We start from the raw sequence: 21,185 nt of genomic DNA on the forward strand, positions 1-21,185 counted from the left end.
GGCAAAGAATAAGAAATTTTATTGTGACTAGAAATGATTCATAGCTGTATGTTTTAATTGCTTAATAGTAGCTAATCTAATGCGATGTCACTTTCAGAGCTAGGTACGACAATTTCATAATCTGCACGTGTATAATAAATAGCTTTAAAGCATTCCTACGTACCTTCCATTTGGTCGTTCAAGAACTCCAAATTTTTATAGTACCACAGTTTGGGTAGATAAACTGGGTCTGTGCCGGCTCCGCTTCGATATGATGTCCTTACTTTATTTCTCTCCTTTCTGTAACCCGACCTCAATGTCTGTATTTTCTTTTTAACATCGTCGACCCTTGCCTGCGGCTCCACCTTGATTAAAATCTCCAAAAGTTCCGCATACGCCAAGGACTTGGCATCACGATTCTTGTATAGTGGGCTGGTCGTCTTCCACAACGATGGGTTGTCTTTAAAACAACTAATAAAATCTTCCAAGAAACTTTTCGAATGCACTCGTAGATCTACCATTGTTGTTATCGATGTGAGATGTCCGAACACTTTGAATGACAGTAAAATAATGATGGCGCTGTCGTCCGTCGGCATAGATATAAATAATGTGACGGTAAAGCGTGGTGAACGTACGAATTTCAGCGGCTCGGCGAGTAAAATATCAAACATGTTTGAAATCCAACGAGCCTGGTCTGCGGATTAAAAAGTCCGCAGACCTGGGGTGCTCCACGCGAAAAAAAAGTCCGAAGACTGTAAATCGTCTGACTTGCGTGCCAATGGAGCGCCGGCATTAAGATGCTTTCAAATATTGAATAAAAAAATCTGACGTTTACCCAGGGAGTAGCGTCGTAACATAGAGCCCAGAAATCATCTACTGATATTTTGTTGAATCTACTGAATTTTTTTTACACATTCTACTGAAATTTCAAATTTTGACTTGGCAACACTGTGTAAGTCAAAGAGATAGGACTCGTTTATGGTAGAAAATCCAACTACATTATGGTCTAGTCTATGGTCTATCTAAACGTCAAAATAAAAGCTGTCATCAAATTTTATTGTCATTAGTCGATCTAGAATCAAAATAATGAAATTTATTGAAACATTATGAATGAAAAGTATGAAAGTACAAACGAATTTCGCCAGATACGGCGAGTCCATGAAACGAGAATTCACTGACAACGTGTGCAGAGGATGTTTATTGGTTTCTCCAACACAATTCACAGCTGTCAGTGATACTATTCTGAATGCATTTACAGATATATCAGGAATAAAAGTAGGTGTTGTTTATTTTAAATACCTGTAAATAATAGCCCTTTGATTGTACAATTTCCAGATTATTCATTATTAAATTAATATTTCCAGGTCTCCAAAGACGGTCAACTACCTAATAAAATTTGTAAGGATTGTTCACGATCAATAGCTAGATGTTTACGATTCAAAAACAAATGTCGGCTTTCCAACAGAATATTATCCGGTTTATTGGAAGCTAGCTCGAATAACAACGGCTATGTAAGTCCATTTTTCAATATTTTATTAAACACTTCAACTAGGACTGCTCACAGAAATCGCAGTCATAAAAATAAGACCACCCACCGCCATCTTTAGATTAATAAAGCCTGAGCATAACTTTTTGCACAAGCAACGATCAGATCCCAGATTGCTTAACATATTGATTCGCCCTTTCTCGTTTCAAATTGAATTCTAAAAAATTCTCAAATCAAATATATTAACTATCAATGTTATTTATAAATAATATATATTCCTGTTATTCGTCAGCTGTCAAAGTCAGACTAGTCCTTCACACAAAAACCGGTGGTAATATCGATTTCCAAAAAATATGTGGCATTGATCTATGCATTACATTATTGTAGAAGGTGTGTTAATACTAGTGTACTATTTATCATGTAACTTATCTATTCAAATCAAATTATTCCCTGTGTGAACATGGGTGACCGCGCGGCTTAAACGTTGGACTCAAATCAATCAAATCAAATTTATTTGTTTTACATGTAATGAACATAACAAATTATAAATTCAAAGCGTTTACGACATGACATAAAATAAGTGTTAATAATTTTTAAAAATAAAAATACAGAGAATAAGTAATAAAATAAGAAAATAAATTTAAAAAAAAAGTAATAAAATAAAAGTAGATGGAAGCACACAGAGTGAACTTTGATAGACCCTATCTTAAAAACTTATAAAACAACATCCACCTAAATTCACCCTCACGTAAGTGGAATATATCAATATCCGAAGCGATTTCATTAAACATGGTTACTGCCCTCCCAATTGGCATTATTAATGGCAGGTTAGTTCTGCACCGTGGGAGAACAAATAACGGATGCCCTCGATTTCTAAGGTAATTATCAGAGACACACAAGCCAATACCACCAAGAATGGCAGAGTTCACATTTACGCCGCGTATAAGTCTGAAAAAATATGTAGCTAAATAAAGATCCCTTCTAAATTTTAAGCTACAGTATGTAAGCATCCCTAGGAGAAAATATAACGCCGTGGGCCCTAGGTTCGAATCTTGGGTCTGGCAAGTACACATAATATTGTTTTTCAATTTGTGTCTGTCAGGGTATAGACCTAATAGGTTGAGCAAGTGGCTGACATCCATTTCTCATAAAAAATAAAATCTGTTAATACAAACCTCTACTCTGTGGAGGCCCATATGATCCTATTAGGATCGGACATGGTCGAAAGAAGAAAGAAAAAGATGAAATATGCGTCAGTATGAGCACTCTATAGAACAATGACAGGCAATGACAGGCAATGACAGTTCATACATAGACAACAACGGGAGGGGCGGAAAAAGTAGGACCAGTCGTTGTGAATGTATCGGCTTTCTACTTGAGTCAGCAATGGACCACCTCATAGAATTTTCAGTATAAATAGTAAAAGCCTTATAGCGCCTGTACATGTGCATGGATTTACTTGCACCAATAGTATGTATTTTAAACTATTGCGATAATAACCATTTACACGTACAAGCGCTGACTGTCTCTCTGATTTTCTTATTCACATAATATGTTGGTCCTTTTTTATGTTATGTTCGTTGTGTTCACTTACTCGAGTGCATAAACGGTTTAACACAACTTTTTTCAACTATCACTGGTCCACTGATTGATACAAATGACTTTGCATTGTATGTTCATTTACAAATAACTTGACACTACTGCTAACTTCCCTTAAATCTTGTGAATTATTCATTGAATAAAAAAAATAGTTTATTAATCCACCATTTTTTCAGATATTTTTTTTAATAAAATTTCATTCCTTCCATTCTTCCCAGTGAATTTTTAAACATGTAGCCATGAAAGTACCACAACCGAGCGGCTTACGCGTCGGCTTATGATTTCGTGGGTCCTAGATTCGATTTCTGGGTCTGACAAATATACACATTGTTTTTCAGTGTTTGAAGTCAGGGTATGGACCTAAAGGATGACATGGCTAACATTCATTTCTTTTAAAAACAATAATACAAACTCCAGTCTGTGGAGGCCCATAATGATCCTATTAGGATTGGATATGGTGAAAAAAAAAAAAAATGAGAGTATTAATTATTGGAATCACTAATTTTGATGTGTTACAGTTCGACTTAAACGACCTACGTAAAGAAAGACAAAAACATCCAGACTATAATAGACAACTATTAGATCTATCAAATACTTTAATAGTCGACTGCGTCAAGGAAATTCATTCTAATGATCTAATAGACCTGCCTAGAACGTACACAAATGCTATAGAACGTTCTAATGCAGTTATAGACCCTTTGGCAGGAGAAGAAAATATATTCAATTACACCTTTTCTGAGACAATTGACTCTAATAAAGGTATTAATTCCAGTCTTGATAAAATATTTAATGAATTATCGTGTAATATTTTTGTATTTGATTCTTTAAAAAAACAAGTAGACATTTCTAATGTAAGAATTAACAATCGTGTGTCTAATTTCACTGAAGAACATTGTTTTAAATCAGAAGACATTATCAAAGTTGAATATGACGGTGTCGGTGCACATTTGGAGAGGTTTGACGACGGACTGGATGGTATTTCAATTTCGTCCAGTGTCAAAGAAGAAATACTGGACGATTTCAAAGAGGCACGTAAAAAGAAAAAAAAGAAACATAGAAAAATTAATATTAAAATAGAGAAAGATCCAGAACACAAGTCTTTCAAACGGAAAGAAAGAAAGAGTAAATTAAATAATGCAGCTAAAAAATGTGTTGAAAATAATTGTGATAGTAAAATTGATGAAACAGTTAAGAAAGATCGCCGGATTTACTACCGCTATGATGAGGACAGCGTCAATGTCTTAATGCTCAGTGTGGATGAACAGATCCGGGAGTTAGAAGAGATCAGGATGTCCAAGCAGTATGTGGAGGCGCCGTTTAAATGTGAATCCTGTGCTAAACACTTCTCGTATGAGCTCAGTTGGAAAGGGCACTTGGTTAAACACGAAGAGGTAAGTGCAGACGTAGGTACTCTATTTTTAAGTGAAACTTTTATAATAGCGGTAATGTGCGAGGCCAAAATTGATCCTAAAATATTCTCCTATCTCCTCCCGCCCAGTATAATCCAGGTCCCCGTAAACAGACGTGATATCGGATTCCGGACGGTAGAGCGGTACAGTTGGTTATGTCGCTGTTTACAGAGATGATTCGTTTACAATGCGACACTCAGCTTGAATAGGTAATGAGAGTCATACGTACACGATGATACCTCTTTTTGTAAAATTCTAATGATGAAGAAACACAATGCCGCTTGGTATGAATGAAGAACCTACTGAAATTCATCATTTCGTTCATTCAAATTACGTTAACCTATTGATATACAAGGTTTCCCCAAGTATTTAAAATACCTCATCCAGTCCCCTGGGTACCCCAAGCGTACCTAAAACGGTGACTGCATTATCTCTTCAGATTTCTATGCTTATTCGCTGTCTCAAGTACTCAGTTGAACAGCACTTACCTGTTTTATCAGTTAAGCGATGACTGTCTTCAAAGCATACTGTCTCTAGGGTCTAAATGTCTCGAAACCCATGGTACAGACTATATAATTAGGTGACAGACAGTCATATTCTTTGGCTTTGTTAGATTCAGCTAAAAGAAATGCTAAACCTAACGATTGAACTGATTTATTCAAGCAACTCTGCCTACTCTACCAAGCGACTTTATATTGGGAGCCACGGTTTGAAATTTTTCAATTATTCTAATTTTTTATTTCATCCGTCCCGCATGTGATGTTCAGTTTACACTTATTTATATTCAACGAGAGACTGTTTATTCTTTTTCCCAAGAAATTATGGTTTTAAGATCTTCTAAAACAGGGGTTCACAAAGTGTGTCCCGCAGGCCAATTATGTCCCGTGTTACTTTTTGATGTGTCCCGCGAGATTTATGTTAAATATTTTTTTTTCTTCATATCGAATATTAAAAACTAAATATCCTCTGGCAAGAATGAATGGTCAGACACTTTAATATTTTTGTATGAGGATATATGTTATCGTGATAAGAATTTACTTAAGGGCGGACGTGCTCAGCGTGGGTCAAAATGGAGCTTTTGTTCTATTTTCAAAGCATGATCCTGGACATTCCTTAAACGTTGTAGATAATCTTTTGAAATACGCCATTTCTTTTGGCATTCCCCAGTAGTTAAGCTACAACATACGGCCGTAGCCATAAATTGACAAACTATAATTGAAGTAGGGAGTAAAATTATGATAACGTGCGTGTTTGAACATGTACCTAACCGAAATTTTTTTTTTTTTAAACGGTACATGTTCAAACACGCGCGTTAACATCATTTTACTTCCTACTTCAATTATAGTTTGTCAATTTATGGCTACGGCCGTATGCTGTAGCTTAACCACTGGGGAATGCCAAAAGAAATGACGTATTTCAAAAAAACACTACCTTATTCTTAGGTCAATAATTATTATAAAGCAATCATTATTCATAGGATGTTTATCACACTTGAATGGTCAAAGACATAGCTTATAATCAGTACAGTTAGAATTATCTTCAAATGTGTTAATCTTGCCCATTTTTTGAATAATAAAATGCCTAATTCTTGTCAAATTTGGGATCACAGAGATTATCAATATAATTTTTTATCGTAAATATTTCACTATAATAATGTCGACATAAATTATACTGATGGTTTTATAAATGCGTTTGAAAATTAATAAATGTAAAAAATCTTAACACCACTGCACATTTATGTACTGAAATAAGATTATATTCTAAAACATTAGAGCGAGAGGTTTAAAAGAATACAATTTTATGTAATAAAAATACTTTATGCAGTCATCAAATGTTTAAAATAAATATGAAGGATAATAAGGCTTCAAAATTATATAAATAGATTATCTACAACGTTTAAGGAATGTCCAGGATCATGCTTTGAAAATAGAACAAAAGCTCCATTTTGACCTACGCTGAGCATGTCCCCCCTTAATTGAATTCTACAAAGGACTTTCACTTGGGGTATATCCACATTTATGCTCATCAAATGGCTTCTTTATTTGGAACAACCTATATTTGTGAAAAAATATTTTCTACAATTAGCATTAATAAATCAAACTTAAGGGCCCGCTGAAGAGCCCGCCGTTCAAATATAATTTAAAATCAAACTTAAGGGCCCGCTGAAATCACTAATCATCGGAGATTTTATTTCAAGAAATATTATTATTATTACTGATAATTTCTGCTGCGCAGAGAATTATTATTATTTTATGAACACCTGCGAGATGAAGCCGATCAGAAAACAGGGCTGTCAAAATAATATTAAGCATTCATATTTTTTAAATGTTAATTTCATCATGGTTTTTAATCAAACCTGTGCAAGTACGTACTGATAACTTGGGTGGATTTTGTAGCAAACATACTATTGATATATATACGGGTATATTATTATTATAACCCAATTCAAATTGAACATAGGTTGATACTCAAATACTATTATAGTATGTTTATGATTTCGAGAAAATAATACGATGGTATAATTAATCCATATCAATTATTTGAAAACATTACATTCGCACTTTGCACAAAATTACAAACACATTCGAAGTTTGCCGCACACGTACAGACCACGTGATATTTGTTTACGCAAAATCGTCGCTTTTCAAAATGGCGAATTTGATTACCAGATTTTACTGCGATGAATCAGTATGTTCCTTTATGTCTTTTTTTATTCGTAGGTTTGTTTACTATTTACACCGAGAAATTTCCATTTATAAACTCGGAAACGATTTTTACAGAAGAGTTTTGGAATATAATGCAACCAAAACTGGAAAAAATTCTATCATGGGTGTTGACTTCCTGAATTAGCTAACCCCAGGTCCATGCCACTACGTGAACCACAGTGGATATTAAGCCATTTCCACACTGGCAACAAGTTGCTGGCAACCTCATTAAATTTTATGATACTTACCATAATTGCTTAAGAAATTTTACAATAATTATCGTAAAATCTAACGAGGTTGCCAGCAAATTAACTTGTTGCCAGTGTGGACCCGGCATTAGATGCACAAAACTTAAATAATATATATTATAAATAAAAATTTTAAATTATAAATATATATTATGATTTATGTCTTCGACAGCCCTGATGAAATAAATGTGAAATATGAGTCGGATCAGTCACAGAGCAAATTTATTAACACAAACAACTTTGACACGACCTTTTTATATTAACTAGTAGACCAGATATTATGGACCACATGTTAAAAAATCATATTTTCAATTCTCAAGGCCATTTCTGTAGAACGTCCTCTTAAGATCAAACTTAACAGAAAACCATATCACATCTGTTTTGCGTATTCACACCACAAAATTTGAACCTAGATTGCAGGATTTAGTTTTAAACAAACAATTGCATAAATCAGGTGGTGAAATAATATTTTTAGTATATTAATAATGTATATTTAGTTAAAAATAATTACAGGATAAAAAGAACTTTTTATATACAAAGTTTTTAAATTTTCTGTTCGATTATTATGCTCAATATGCTCAAACTTGTACTTGAAATGAAGTATCTAAATAAAAAACAAACAAACAAACAAATATAGAATACTGAAATGTCATTTTGATTTCCATAGTAACGCACGTATATATTAATAATTTAGTTGCTAGGACCACCCACTTAGCAACCAATAATAGTGGATTGGATTATGGATTTCTTCCGAAATTACTTTTCATACAAAACAGAATTAACTGAAAATGAATTCAATTCTACTTTAAGATGGCTAAAAGTATTAAAAAAATGCATTGGCATTGTGTTCTGATATATTCTAAAAGTTTCAAATGTCTAGCTAGTCGGGAAGTTAGTTAAAAATCGATTGCAAGATTTGTACTGGATATACAACCACCGGACAAATAAGAATACGAGCTAATAAAAACGTTGTAATATAAGTTTACACAATGAAATATTTTTTTATTTTTTTACTTTATGTTTTTAAAAACAAAATATTTACAAAAAAAAGGCAGCCCGCCAAATATTTTTGATTTCAAAATTGTCCCTTTGACGAAAAAGTTTGTGGACCCCTGTTCTGAAACAATGTGGCTGGAGTCACCTACTTACTTAAGTACCTTTAGAATATTTCATTCTCAGAAAAAAATGAGTTTACATTTTGTCACATTTCCTACAACCCTGACCTTTTCATCACAAATCATCACATTATATCAAAACCCCTCCTGCCCTTATGGTCTGACATCATATTATATGGAAGCGATGATTACTCTGATTTGCCGACAGATGTATGTTGGTTTGTAATAAGCTTAAGGGTTGATTTGTAATGCTAATCATTTTTTTACTTGTCTGTAGTCGGCGGGGGAGTTTGCTTGCCCGATCTGCCGGCAGCGTTTCTCGTCGCTTCGGAACCTGTCCCGTCACTCGTCGGGGCACGAGAAGCGGCTTGAGTGCAGACAGTGCCGCAAGGTGCTCCGCGCCACCACCTCCATGGCGCAGCACATTGCTAAGCACAATGGGACCTCTCACACATACATCTGCGGCATCTGTGACTTCACCAGCGTGTAAACATTCTTTCCAACTAAGTAATATCTAACATACACAATTTTTAAAAACTCTTCTCAGTAAATATATTATAAACCAATATAAAAAATCTTTTTGAAAAAAGTAAGACACCCGGCAGGAATCAAACCTGCATCTCTTGGGTTTACGCCCCGTGTGCATTGTCCTGACATACTAATTACAACAAATTTTAACTATTGGCCTTTATAATACCTGCTCATCAGTGCTCTTCCAAATCAAGCTAATATTGGCAATCGGTTTTTGTTTATCTATTTACCATCAAAAATTATCAAGTGTTTGAATTTGGAACTAAGCAGTATAAAATGTATTGAATGATAATTATCTCAAATATTTAGCATATGGCGTCATCACTCAACGGACAATTTATACTGGTGAATCTATAGCAATGTTCAATTTTTTTCATCTTTTCAGGTCGAATAGCAGTCACCGCCGTCATATTATTTCGCACACCAACGACCTAAAGAGATACAAATGCCCGTATTGCCCGAAAGCCTTCAACCACTGCACAACTAGAAATGATCATGCTATGTGAGTACCATTTGGTTATATGTGGCAAATTGTTGCGCCCCGCGCCGTGATGGTCGAGCGGTAACATGACGTAGGTCTCAAGTTTCAATCTTAGGTCTGGTAAATTCACATTTTTTTTTTCAATGTGTCTTTGTAGTATGGATCTAATAGGTTGATCAAGTGGCTAACATCCATTTCTCGTAAAACAAAAAAAATTGTTTATACCAAGGCGTGAACAAAAACTAACCATAAGTGTCAGTAAGTAAGCATTCGGCACGCTTTATATCTCTGCACTATGCGAGAGTAAGATAGAACTTCTACGGCCGAATTAAATATTTTTTGTAAACGTCGCCAGTAAAAATGAATTTGACTGATTACATTCATTTAAAAACTGCGAGCATGTGTTGCTGAAATTTATTGTATTTGTGTTAAATATAAAGTTAGCGGAAATTATTTTTAGTTATTTTAGTAGAACATCAGTGAAACGGCAAATAATTTTCAACCATAGGCGCGACGAAATTTTGCACTCGCTCCCATTCAGAGAGAGAATGTAGAGCTGGAAAGACGTCATTTTGCTTCGTGATGGCGACGGCCGTAATAATTCTTAAATCGTGTAAAGATAACTTAAAACGTTACCCATTTACTTTAAAAAGAAAACATGTCAATGAATATATTATTATTGTTACTGATAAAACAATAAACGGAAAATTAAATGGACACATGTTGGATTTATAAGACAAATTATATTTGGTATGACATGCCTCATTTGCACCCGCGACCCGCAATCCGCGCATCGCCTAGCGACGATCTTTTTAGACCGTGTCGCAACTAAGGTATGGCCTTAACTATGTTGTGTTTAAATTTGGTAGCCGTACTGAGAAGCAACACGATGATATAATGTTTCATAGTTAAGTTGATAATAATAAAATCGAGGTTTAAACACGGCTTCGTTTTGCCAAACAATAGCTGCTTTCTATATATATAATTATCATTACTCTCAGGTTTATACAATCTCTCCTATAATGAGGCCCATATGCTCCGCTTTGGAATGGATATGGTGATTTAGTTTATTGGCAATCTCGGTTATATCTACTTTTTTCGTGGTATTCTCGACAGGACGCGACAGAAGATTATACTGTTTTAGGTTTATTATTAATACTGTTACTTATTGTCTTTGTTTTGTCATGCAACATTGTGAACATTTAGAATTTATAATTTGTAATAAATCACTTCATGTACAATAAATAGATAAATTAAAATTTATTCTTCAGCATCTCAGTAATTTATATTTTTGTCTGTCTTTTCAGCCGCGCCCACACCGGCCAGAAGAATTTTGCGTGCGATGTCTGCAAGATGACATTCGTGAATAAGACCGCTCTCAAGTCGCATTCAATCACGCACTCGGAGCGGAAGGACTTCTACTGTGTGGAGTGCGACAAAAGATTCAAGACGCATTCCTCTCTCGCCAACCATCTTAATCTGACCTCGAGCCACGGAAATCCCGCCTATCTAAAGTTTGTCACTTGTATTACGTATTTGCCTTATAAGGTGATATGAACAATGGAGACACTAGTAGCATGGCTTTCTAGTACCGATTTTGTAACTTTCTTCAAAGATGCATTGATATTTAGGAGTCATGGTGTGGTGGATGAGGAAGTCGTCAGAAGGAGAGATGAGAAGTAGAGATTTGGTGGTTGCTCTGATGGATGGAGGAGCGAGTTTTATTTGCAGCGTAAACAGTCGTTACAAGAGTATATTACAGTAGTTATGTTACAATACTTACGATGTTCCGAGGTCCAAATCTCAGTAGGATGAGATGTTGTGCGGAGCGATATAGAGACTGAGATTCTGACAGACCGGTAAGTCTATTCGAGTGACCTGTTAACACCTCCAGTAGCACGAGGACAGGTTCGTAGCTTTTCTCAGTTGACAAATCTCGTCTTCATCGGCTAGCTCAGTTATGTGCATCCGGAGTGGTGTTAAAATTATTACTCTTCTCGAGATAAGGAGCAGTGTAAATGATATCCCTTTGTGTTATTTTATTGAAGTTTATTTGCGTATATAGTTTTTTTTTTAAAGTTACAAACGTTGTAAGATATTCTTTCGTAATTAATTTTTTTTAAGTCAGTCGCTCATAGTTATCCAGTCTCACGCTAACTTCCTCGCTACCGGTGGTTCCTTTTCAAAATTCTCTCGAACCCATGCCGACTCATGAAAGAACTCCCGTGATCGGCCAAATCCGATCGGACGATCTTTTGATTTGGCGAATCACGAGGTAGACTTCAGCGCTGGCGCGCGACGAGTTCAGCATTGCGCAATGCACGGCTGAATTATAATATTTGAATTCACAATTATACACTCTATAATAATTATACTCTTAATAATAATTTCTTTTCTACATACATCTCTATTGCACATACATCTCTATTACGCGACACGATCCGTTCATCTCTTACATACTTTTATTAGATACTAGAAAAACTTATACATATTTTATATAAAACAAATTTGTGATCTTCTTAAACTATCGATTACATACATCGTCTTTCATACTTTACTTTATACATACTTTACCTTTAGACGTTTTATTGTTCATCTTCACCCAGCATGTTACTTTCACATACCAGACGAAGGACTTTACTAAGAATAAAACATTAAGCAGTTGAGCAAGGAATCAGATTAGGTGTTTTATTTAGCCATTTCTAGAGGTTAGGGTTATGTTTCGGCTTATAATTACTAAATGATTATTTCACACCGAGAGAAGCCCGCCTGTAACAGGGATGTGTCACTGTCCAATGAATTATGATCCGCTCTTTATTGATGTACTCACAATCAAAATAATATCTCGAAAAGAATATTTAAGAAATAATTATTGTAATTGAGTAAGCTACTTTATGGAGTTTGCGTCATCGGATATAGCTGACGATGTGGAAAAATGGATATCGCGGAAACAATCATTGCAATCAGTTATCTACTGAGTTTGCCATAATTGGACACGGATATGATATTTAATATCGCCGATCAATATGCTGACATTGATTAAGTTGTTTACCACCACAGATATTGTCAGTGAATTGTTTGATTTATATATTTTAGTACATAAATAAATATCTACATCGGAGCTGTATTATAATTTCTAGGTTCCCGTGCACGCAATGCGACAAGCGTTACGACAGCTCTCTGAAACTGAAGGCGCACGTAGACTGTACGCACCTGCAAATCTTCAAGTGGGCATGCGACAAGTGTTCTGCCCGGTTTCGCTCGCTTGGTGGCATCAAGAAGCACACGGAGCGATACCACGAGGGGAAAGTCATGCCCAAGATACACCCGTGCGAGACTTGCGGGAGAGTCTTTGCTGTAAGTAATCCGACCTGACCATGATATTGAAGAAAAACCTTCTTATAAGTGAACCAGAAAAAAGATGACAATACCGCACTGAGTTAAAAAGCAAGCGTTCGAGCGAGGCTCATAGAAATAAAACCTATTCAAAATATGATATTTGTTAATATATAAGCAAAAAATAAATACCCCACCTAAAATGAGAAATATTGATGATAAACTATTTAAATGCTTAGTTCATATTCAAGTACAGTCGAACTTGGTCAATACGAGGAAGATGGGACCGACCGAATTTGTTCGTTATAAGCGTTACTCGTTATATCAGAGGTCACATAACACAAAAAGTCGAAAATAAAAAATCTGAAAACCATCGTAAAAATCCCCGAAAGTATGGCATTCATAAACTACAAAAGAAGTTGTTTATTGTAATGAACGCTGGTACCTACTGACTTCACAAACCTTGGATTTTTTACTTATTTCAACCATATGCGTGGATATTTTTTCAATATTGTCGGCGAAAACACTAATTAGGTAGATACTTAGACACTTAACTAATGTCATAAATGTAATACGATCCCGGGCGGTCGGATTTTATTGCTTAGGTCGAAATGTTTTTAAACGATTGACACATTGACAGTTTCAAGAAAATTTTTGATGATATTTTAGCTCGGTATATCCGATAAGTTTCTCTCTATAACAGTGTATGGAGAAAATCATAAACTAAAATGTCAACGAATGTTTCCTCATTACATCAGAGATCTCACTATATCCGTGATCGTAATAACCGAGTTCGACTGTATAAGATTCCACCTCTTAAAAACACATAAAATGACACAAACTTGTGAAAAACTATCTACAATATTTGTTTTTTTCATGAATATACATCGCATAACCTTTAATGACTAAAAAACACATAAAATGATTCATGCAGGTGAATGTAAGAGGTGTCAGTTTGAATTATTTTACCCTAGCGTACCCTACTGTCTTCCAATGCTTCTACCTTCCAGCGCCCACCTAAAATGTTGTGGCGACTTTGGGATTCAGTCAATAGGAATCAAAGTGAGGGCGTTCTCGGGGAAGCAATGTTACTGTCATATATTTCAATTGAAATTGAATCTTGTAGTATATTATGTGAATAAAAATAGATTCATACTGTTAAAGTATCTAAGGTATGAATTATATTTTGTGCTCTTTTTGTGTAGCCTAACATCGCTTTCTACGGTAGTTAGTATCCATTTTGGGAATCAATGCTCTATAGCAATTTTGATGTTAAACAAACAGACATTTGATAATTGATTCTCTTTCCAGTCGAAAGCTATTCTCCGCATCCACTTTCGAATACACACTGGTGAGAGGCCTTACGTCTGCGAAATCTGCGACAGACCCTTCCGCCAGGAGGCAGCCATGCGGACCCATATCAAGTTGGTACATCTGAAGCTAAAGAGGCCTTTTCGGAGTAAAAAGAACGACAACACCGATGTCGGTATTGCTGCCAATCCACAGAAACTGGTTTTATTGGAAGCTGCTGTCGTGCAGTAGACTGTTTTTATTCACTTGTGCGGTGCTATGTTTTTATTTGACTTTTGTCGTGATGGAAAAATGAATAAAAGGAAAGGGTTTTCAGAGCCGTTTGTGAAGGTGACTCATGGCATTGAAAGTACAGAAATACACCACTGGCGAAGGGTGGAGGTAGGCTGTTAAGATCCGGCATAAATAGTGCACACTAAACTTAGTCAGTCATATGTATTTGTTTTTATTGAACTAAGACCACAAATTGCAGATAGTGTTGGTTAGTTTTAAAAATTCAATCAAACCCTGCGTAAACCAAGCCATAAAAGATAATAGTAAAAAATTATTCGTTTATCTATAAAATATCAAAATTATATATGATTTAATGGCATAATTTAAGATATTTTATAGATAGAAGAATATTTTTTATCTATTAACCCCTTACCGCATAGAGTGCCATATATGGCACAGCATTTAAATTACAATTTTGGTTGTTACGAAAATCATTTATCGTTTTACTGCATATAGACCCATATCTGACAATATTTACCTATCGAATACTGCCACCTAGCGTTCACGAAGAGAATTTTTCACTCAGTTATAGCAATTTCAAGTTGCAACGACAACACGTGTTATTTGCTGCGTCTTTCAACGGCTATTTTAACATTACTGTGAACAGTACGAGCGAAAAAAAAATTATTTCATAATATCACGATATTGCTGAACACAACTGTGAATAATTTGGCAAGTATTTCTGTTTCTATCATTATTATGATGTGATGTTCAGATACAGGTTTATCTGATTCGAAGAACCTAATATGTCTATCCGAAACTCAAGATCCCTTAAATATAAAAAATTCACAGAATAATCAAGATCCAAAAATAGGAAATATGGAAAAAGGAAAGAAAATAAAACAAATAGGATGCACCGATGGCAACACTTCTTCTTTCAGAAGAAGATACAGCGTTTTTGGGATATGAAACATTGCCACAAGGAATCAACGAACTCGAAAATCTATCAGAACATTTGTTTACATCACACATGGTAGAATGGATTACATTTCAGTCAAATTTATATGCTTCTCAAATTCGTCCCGAGACACCTGCTCAAATATCTGAACTTGAGTTTGTTCAGTTTATCGGAATCCTTATATACATGTCAGTAGTTCATTTACCAACAACTCGACATTACTGGTATACTGCAATAAATTTTGAGCCTGTGTCCAATGTTATCACATGCAACAGATTCGAAGAGATAAAAAGATTTCTACATTTCATTGACAACACAAAGGCAGTTTCGATAGGGCACCCAGATTATGATAAATTACAATGGGTTAAACCACTTATAAAAAGTCTCAATGAACGACTTCACTCGATACCAAGAGAAGAGAATCTTGCAGTTGATGAATAAATAATTCCGACGAAGGCAAAATCGAGCCTCAAATAATACAACTCGAATAAACCTCACAAGTGGGGTTATAAAGCTTTTGTTCTGAGTGGAATATCAGGGTTCAGCTATGACTTTGACATATATGCTGGAAAACAAAGCAACATTATTCCAGACAATGCTCCCGATCTTGGAATAAGTGATAATGTTGTCTCGAAAATGGCTGTCACAATACCAAAGCATCTAAACCACAAGATTTTTTTCAATAATTGGTTCACTAGCCTACCACTAGTAAAGTATTTACATACTAATGGAATTTTGCCATTGGGAACCGTCAGGAGAAACCGTTTTCCTAATCCCAATCTTCCTACGGAAAAGGAAATGATAAAAGAAGGGAGGGGGTATACGGTTGAAAAGGTTGTTGACCTTGATAATCTCCCTGTATCGGTAGTTTCGTGGCTAGATAATAAAGTCGTCAATCTCCTTTCAACATATATAGGAAAAAAACCTATGGGTACCGCTAAACGATTTGTTAAGGAAAATACGTTCAAATTAATTCCATGTCCTAAAGCGGTACAAGTATATAATAAATACATGGGTGGATTTGTTAGATTCGATGTTGGGGTATTACAGAATAGAAGTAAGAAATAGTATCATCGAATTTTTTCGATCTAGTATGTGTGAATAGTTGGATATTGTGGAGGAAAAGTCACGAAGAGTATATGCCGCTTTTAGATTTAAAATTACTAGTTGCAGAATCGCTGAAAAGGAGCGTCAGTTTTCACTCCATCACATCGAAAGCGTGGACGTCCCAGCAATAATCAAGACAAAGATGAAGAGCCTTCTAAAAGAAGAAGGAAATTGGATATTCCTATAAAAGAAGTGGCCCAGGATGGCGTAGATCATCTGATCATGGACCTAATTACGACAAAAATATGTACATCATCTTTGCAAAGGAAAATCGTTTATTATGTGCATCAAATGTAAAGGTCATTTATGTGTAAATAAAGTCCGAAACTGCTTTGCCGAGTTTCATATTGCCTAATTTGTTGTTTTTTTTTTAATTTTACAACTTTCTATTTCATTTATTTTTTTTATCCTCAATAGTGCATGAGGTGCCAGATATGGGTACATTTTTAGTATTATCGTGACTGCATGTAGTGCCAAATATGGCACAATTAATTTTCTTTTAAATATACTATAAATAATACAGCATTATTTTTTTATTTATTTTTTACGAACCTTTCCAACACATATTTTTTTCAAAACGAAAAAAAAACCCATGCGGTAAGGGGTTAAGTATGGTTTGGTTTAGGCAAGGCTTAAAGCTAACTAACACCATCTGTAATATGTATACTTAATTCGATGAAAACAAATATGTATGACTAAAAAGTGTGCACTATATTGTTCGGATCGCCCATAGTATACCTAAACTATTATGGTATACATCCGGAAATCAATAACATTTACATGTGCGCCTTCTTACTTCGGCTTCGCATCTGTCTTTTCCACTAAAGGTTGATCCCATATATACAAACTCATTCACTGTTTCTAGATCTCAGAGAATACTTGCTTGGTTAACCCGATCGATAATCATTAACTTGGTCTTATATATATCAGTGGCGAGGGGTGTAGGTAGGCTTAAAAGATTCGGCATAAATAGTGCACACTAAACTTTGTCAGTCATATTTATATTTCTTTTCATTGAACTAATAACACAATTTGCTGGTGGTGCTGGATTGTTTTTAAAATTCAATTAAACCCTGCCTAAACAAAACCATAATAGTTTAGGTATGTTATGGGCGATCTGCCAAAAATAGCGCACACTTTTTCAGTCAGACTTATTATTTGTTTTTGTTAAATTAAGAATACATAATATAACAGATGGTGTTCGTTAGTTTTATTAAGTCATTAAGCCCTGCCTATGCCAAACCATAATCGATAAAAAATGTTCTATCTATAAAGTATCTAATAATATGGCATAATTTTAGATATTTTATAAACAAATATTTTTTGACTATTATCTACAATGGCTTGGATTAAGCAGGGTTTAATTGAATTTTAAAAACTAACAAACACCATCTGTAAATTGTAGTCTTAGTTCAATAAAAACAAATACGTATGACTAACAAAATTTGATGTGCACTATTTGCGGTTCTTAACAGCCTACCTCCGCCCTTCGCCACTGATATGTATATAATATAGATGTCCAAAGGGAATTAGGAGTAAATAAAACAAACATAAACTTATTTATCGATTACATTATGTAGTATTTTTTATTATATTTTATAGAAAATAGAAAGGACATTTTAAAATAATAAACTGTTTTATAAGAATAGATTTGAAACAAAAGAAACATGTATGTATTTGAAAACAATAAATAATATTATTACCAGAATATAACAGACGTGTTTTTTTTATTTGAATTTTAACAATCAGATGTTGAAGTAATGTAAATAAATGCCACAATAAAACATTTTAGTATGTATGTACATACAAAACAAAATTAACTAGAATCAGATATCACCATATTCATATTTATTAGGCATCTAATTGCAAAAACTAGTCCCACTATTCAATATTAGCAGAAAATGGCATTTTTGTGTGTGAAGCGTAAATCATTGGTTTTAGCTAGAGGTTCTCGTTTACGGTTTAATATTCTCGAGACGTAATCAAAAAAGATGAAAAATAAGAATTGGAGACATTGTTACTAGGCATAATAGCGCTTGTACACATGCATGGATTTACTTTTAGCAATAGTGTGTATTTTAAACTATCGCAATAATAACTGTTTAAACACGTAAAATTGCTGACTGTCTCGCCATTCTCATTCTTCAAGAGTAAGCGAGACGTGATGTTGTCATTTTATAGTACTATTTGACAGGTTGTGAATATCGGTTAACCTCAAAATGTGTCAGTGTAGTTCGTTTTTTTACCGGCAGGTTTGCCACTATCGTTCTCTACTGCACAGGCGCAGATATCAAACAATCCCAACTGTCGTGTGAAAATTCAGAAGTTTCCGAACTTCATTGATTCATGCATGCAATCTTGGAACTTGCATGATAATACATCGTCGCTATAGGATTGGTTTGTCGAATATCCGTTTTTGTCGAAATCGATCATTGAATGCAGAATGATTTTTTGTATCTAAATGGACCAGAACTATCCTTTTCTTTAAAGTGTTTTGTAATGGAATAAATGAAAAACAACAATTTAAATACCTTCATGTATTTCAATATAGGAAAATCAAATTTGTTTTTTGTCTCCTGAACATTTGATATTTAGTCTATTTCGACAAACCAATCCTACAGCGACGACATGTTTACATGTGCATTTTCTTGTCATGACCGCGATAATACGTACTATCAGCAGTAAATCCATGCACGTGTAAAGAGGCTATAAGTCATGTATCCATAGTATGAATATTGAGGGACAAAATTGATCTAAATAACAAACACCAAAAACCAAATTACCGACAACTATTATTGTTCAGTTAAAACAGAAAAATGGATACATTATTAATATGGCCGTAACTGGTAGTTAAAATAAAACAATTTTATAGAATGTAAATGCAACAATATGACGAGCAGGAAAAACTTATTTATATTCTTCTATTACCTCATCGACAAAGGAGCCTAACATCTCGGTGATGGTTACATCGCCTGTTTTAGCATCAGCACTGCTGCTATCAACATCTTTACCATCGAACGATACAACGGTATCATTAACAATAGCATCTTTCTCAGTTTCATCATTATCGTGATGACCGTTCATCACAATTGGCACATCTTGAACAGAACATTCAACGATTTCACCTGTGTTAACATCATTTACAACACTGATGACAGCTTGTACATCAGTGTCGGAATGCGTCGACTTATCATCAACATCAGACTTGGAATTGGGAGCATCATTGCTGCTTAAATCAACAATACTACTTTTATCGATGGCTTCAGAATTAGTTGTATCAAAGTCGCCTTTAAATTTCTTTAATTTGTGTCTACATTCATCATTACTTGCATCATCGTCGGAATCATTAGTACGTTTCTCCGCTGATATTTGCGATGTCTCATCAGAATCCATGCAGACGACGTCATTGGACAATTCATCGACGTCTATGAGCTCTGGATGTATGACTGGCGGTTTGTCTGCGATTTTTTTGATGTTCTCATCGCGATGCGCCTGCTTTGAGGAAGGTGATGCGGTGAAATTGCATACAGCAGCTTTCTTGTGGATAGGTGATGAAGATTGTGCCGAGTCGCCGTTTGTCAACTCAATATGCTGTAAATAATGAGAACAAAATTATCAGACCATTATTTTCATCTATGATAGAACCCAAGTGTTGTCAACACTCTTAAACAAAAATATGCCAGATGTAGAAAAACGCTAGATACATATTAAGGGGGGACATGCTCGTCGAAGGTCAAAATTGAGTTTTTATTGTATTTTCAAACCATGATCCTGGACACTCCTTAAACGTTGTAGATAATTTATTTATATTATTTTGAGGCCTTATTATCCTTTATAGTTATTTTAAACATTTGATGACTGCATGAAGTATTTTTGTTACATAAAATAGTATTCTTTTAAACCTCTCGCTCTAATGTTTTAGAATATAGTCATATTTCGGTACATAACTGTGCAGTGGTGTTAAGATTTTTTACATTTATTAATTTTTAAACGCATTTATAAAACCATTAGTATAATTTATTACGAGATAATTTTTGTAAAATATTCACGATAAAAAATTATTTTGATAATCTCTGTGATCCCAAATTTGACAAGAATTAGGCATTTTATTATTCAAAAAATCGGAAAGATTAACACGTTTGAAGATAATTCTAAAGATATTTATTATAAGCTATGTCTTTGACTATTCAATTGTGATAAAAATCTTATGAATAATGATTGCTTTATAATAATTATTGACCTAAGAATAAGGTAGTGTTTTTTTAAAATACGCCATTTCTTTTGTCATTCCCTAGTGGTTAAGCTACAACATACGGCCGTAGCCATAAAATGACAAACTATAATTAAAGTAGGGAGTAAAATTATGTTAACGCGCGTGTTTGAACATGTACCTAACTGAATTTTTTTTTATTTTTTTTTAAACGGTACATGTTCAAACACGCGCGTTAATATCATTTTACTCCCTACTTCAATTATAGTTTGTCAATTTATGGCTACGGCCGTATGTTGTAGCTTAACCACTGGGGAATGACAAAAGAAATGGCGTATTTCAAAAAAACACTACCTTATTCTTAGGTCAATAATTATTATAAAGCAATCATTATTCATAAGATGTTTATCACACTTGAATGGTCAAAGACATAGCTTATATTAAATATCTTTAGAATTATCTTGAAATGTGTTAATCTTGCCGATTTTTTGAATAAT

The 21,185-nt window shown here is 34.5% G+C and overlaps 2 protein-coding genes across 5 annotated transcripts in view; one reads left to right on the top strand and one right to left on the bottom strand.

Annotated features, from left to right (window-relative positions):
• Positions 1-977: 977 nt before the first annotated feature.
• On the top strand, positions 978-15,296 carry LOC147069712 (uncharacterized). Of its 4 annotated transcripts, none has more exons than XM_085950671.1 (9): positions 978-1,254; positions 1,344-1,490; positions 3,583-3,823; positions 3,953-4,455; positions 8,819-9,027; positions 9,458-9,574; positions 10,861-11,067; positions 12,694-12,910; positions 14,201-15,296. In XM_085950671.1, the coding sequence occupies exons 1-9, from the start codon at positions 1,090-1,092 to the stop codon at positions 14,429-14,431; spliced, it is 2,037 nt and encodes a 678-aa protein (XP_085806797.1). In that variant the 5' UTR covers positions 978-1,089; the 3' UTR covers positions 14,432-15,296. The 4 variants fall into 4 exon arrangements, with proteins under 4 accessions (XP_085806797.1, XP_085806798.1, XP_085806799.1 ...); XM_085950672.1 differs by having other exon boundaries at positions 3,971-4,455; XM_085950673.1 differs by having other exon boundaries at positions 3,974-4,455.
• Positions 15,297-18,031: 2,735 nt separating this feature from the next.
• The window catches only part of LOC147069713 (uncharacterized), a 39,798-nt gene continuing 36,644 nt past the window's right edge, over positions 18,032-21,185 (bottom strand). The window contains exon 15 of the mRNA XM_085950668.1: positions 18,032-20,069. Within this exon, the coding sequence (XP_085806794.1) occupies positions 19,386-20,069 (684 nt within the window). The 3' untranslated portion in view covers positions 18,032-19,385. The remainder of the gene's footprint in view (positions 20,070-21,185) is intronic.

Source organism: Rhyacophila brunnea, unplaced genomic scaffold (assembly GCF_057557595.1).
Source record: "Rhyacophila brunnea isolate RB1 unplaced genomic scaffold, BYU_Rbru_1.0 scaffold_23, whole genome shotgun sequence".
NCBI classification, from domain to species: domain Eukaryota; kingdom Metazoa; phylum Arthropoda; class Insecta; order Trichoptera; family Rhyacophilidae; genus Rhyacophila; species Rhyacophila brunnea.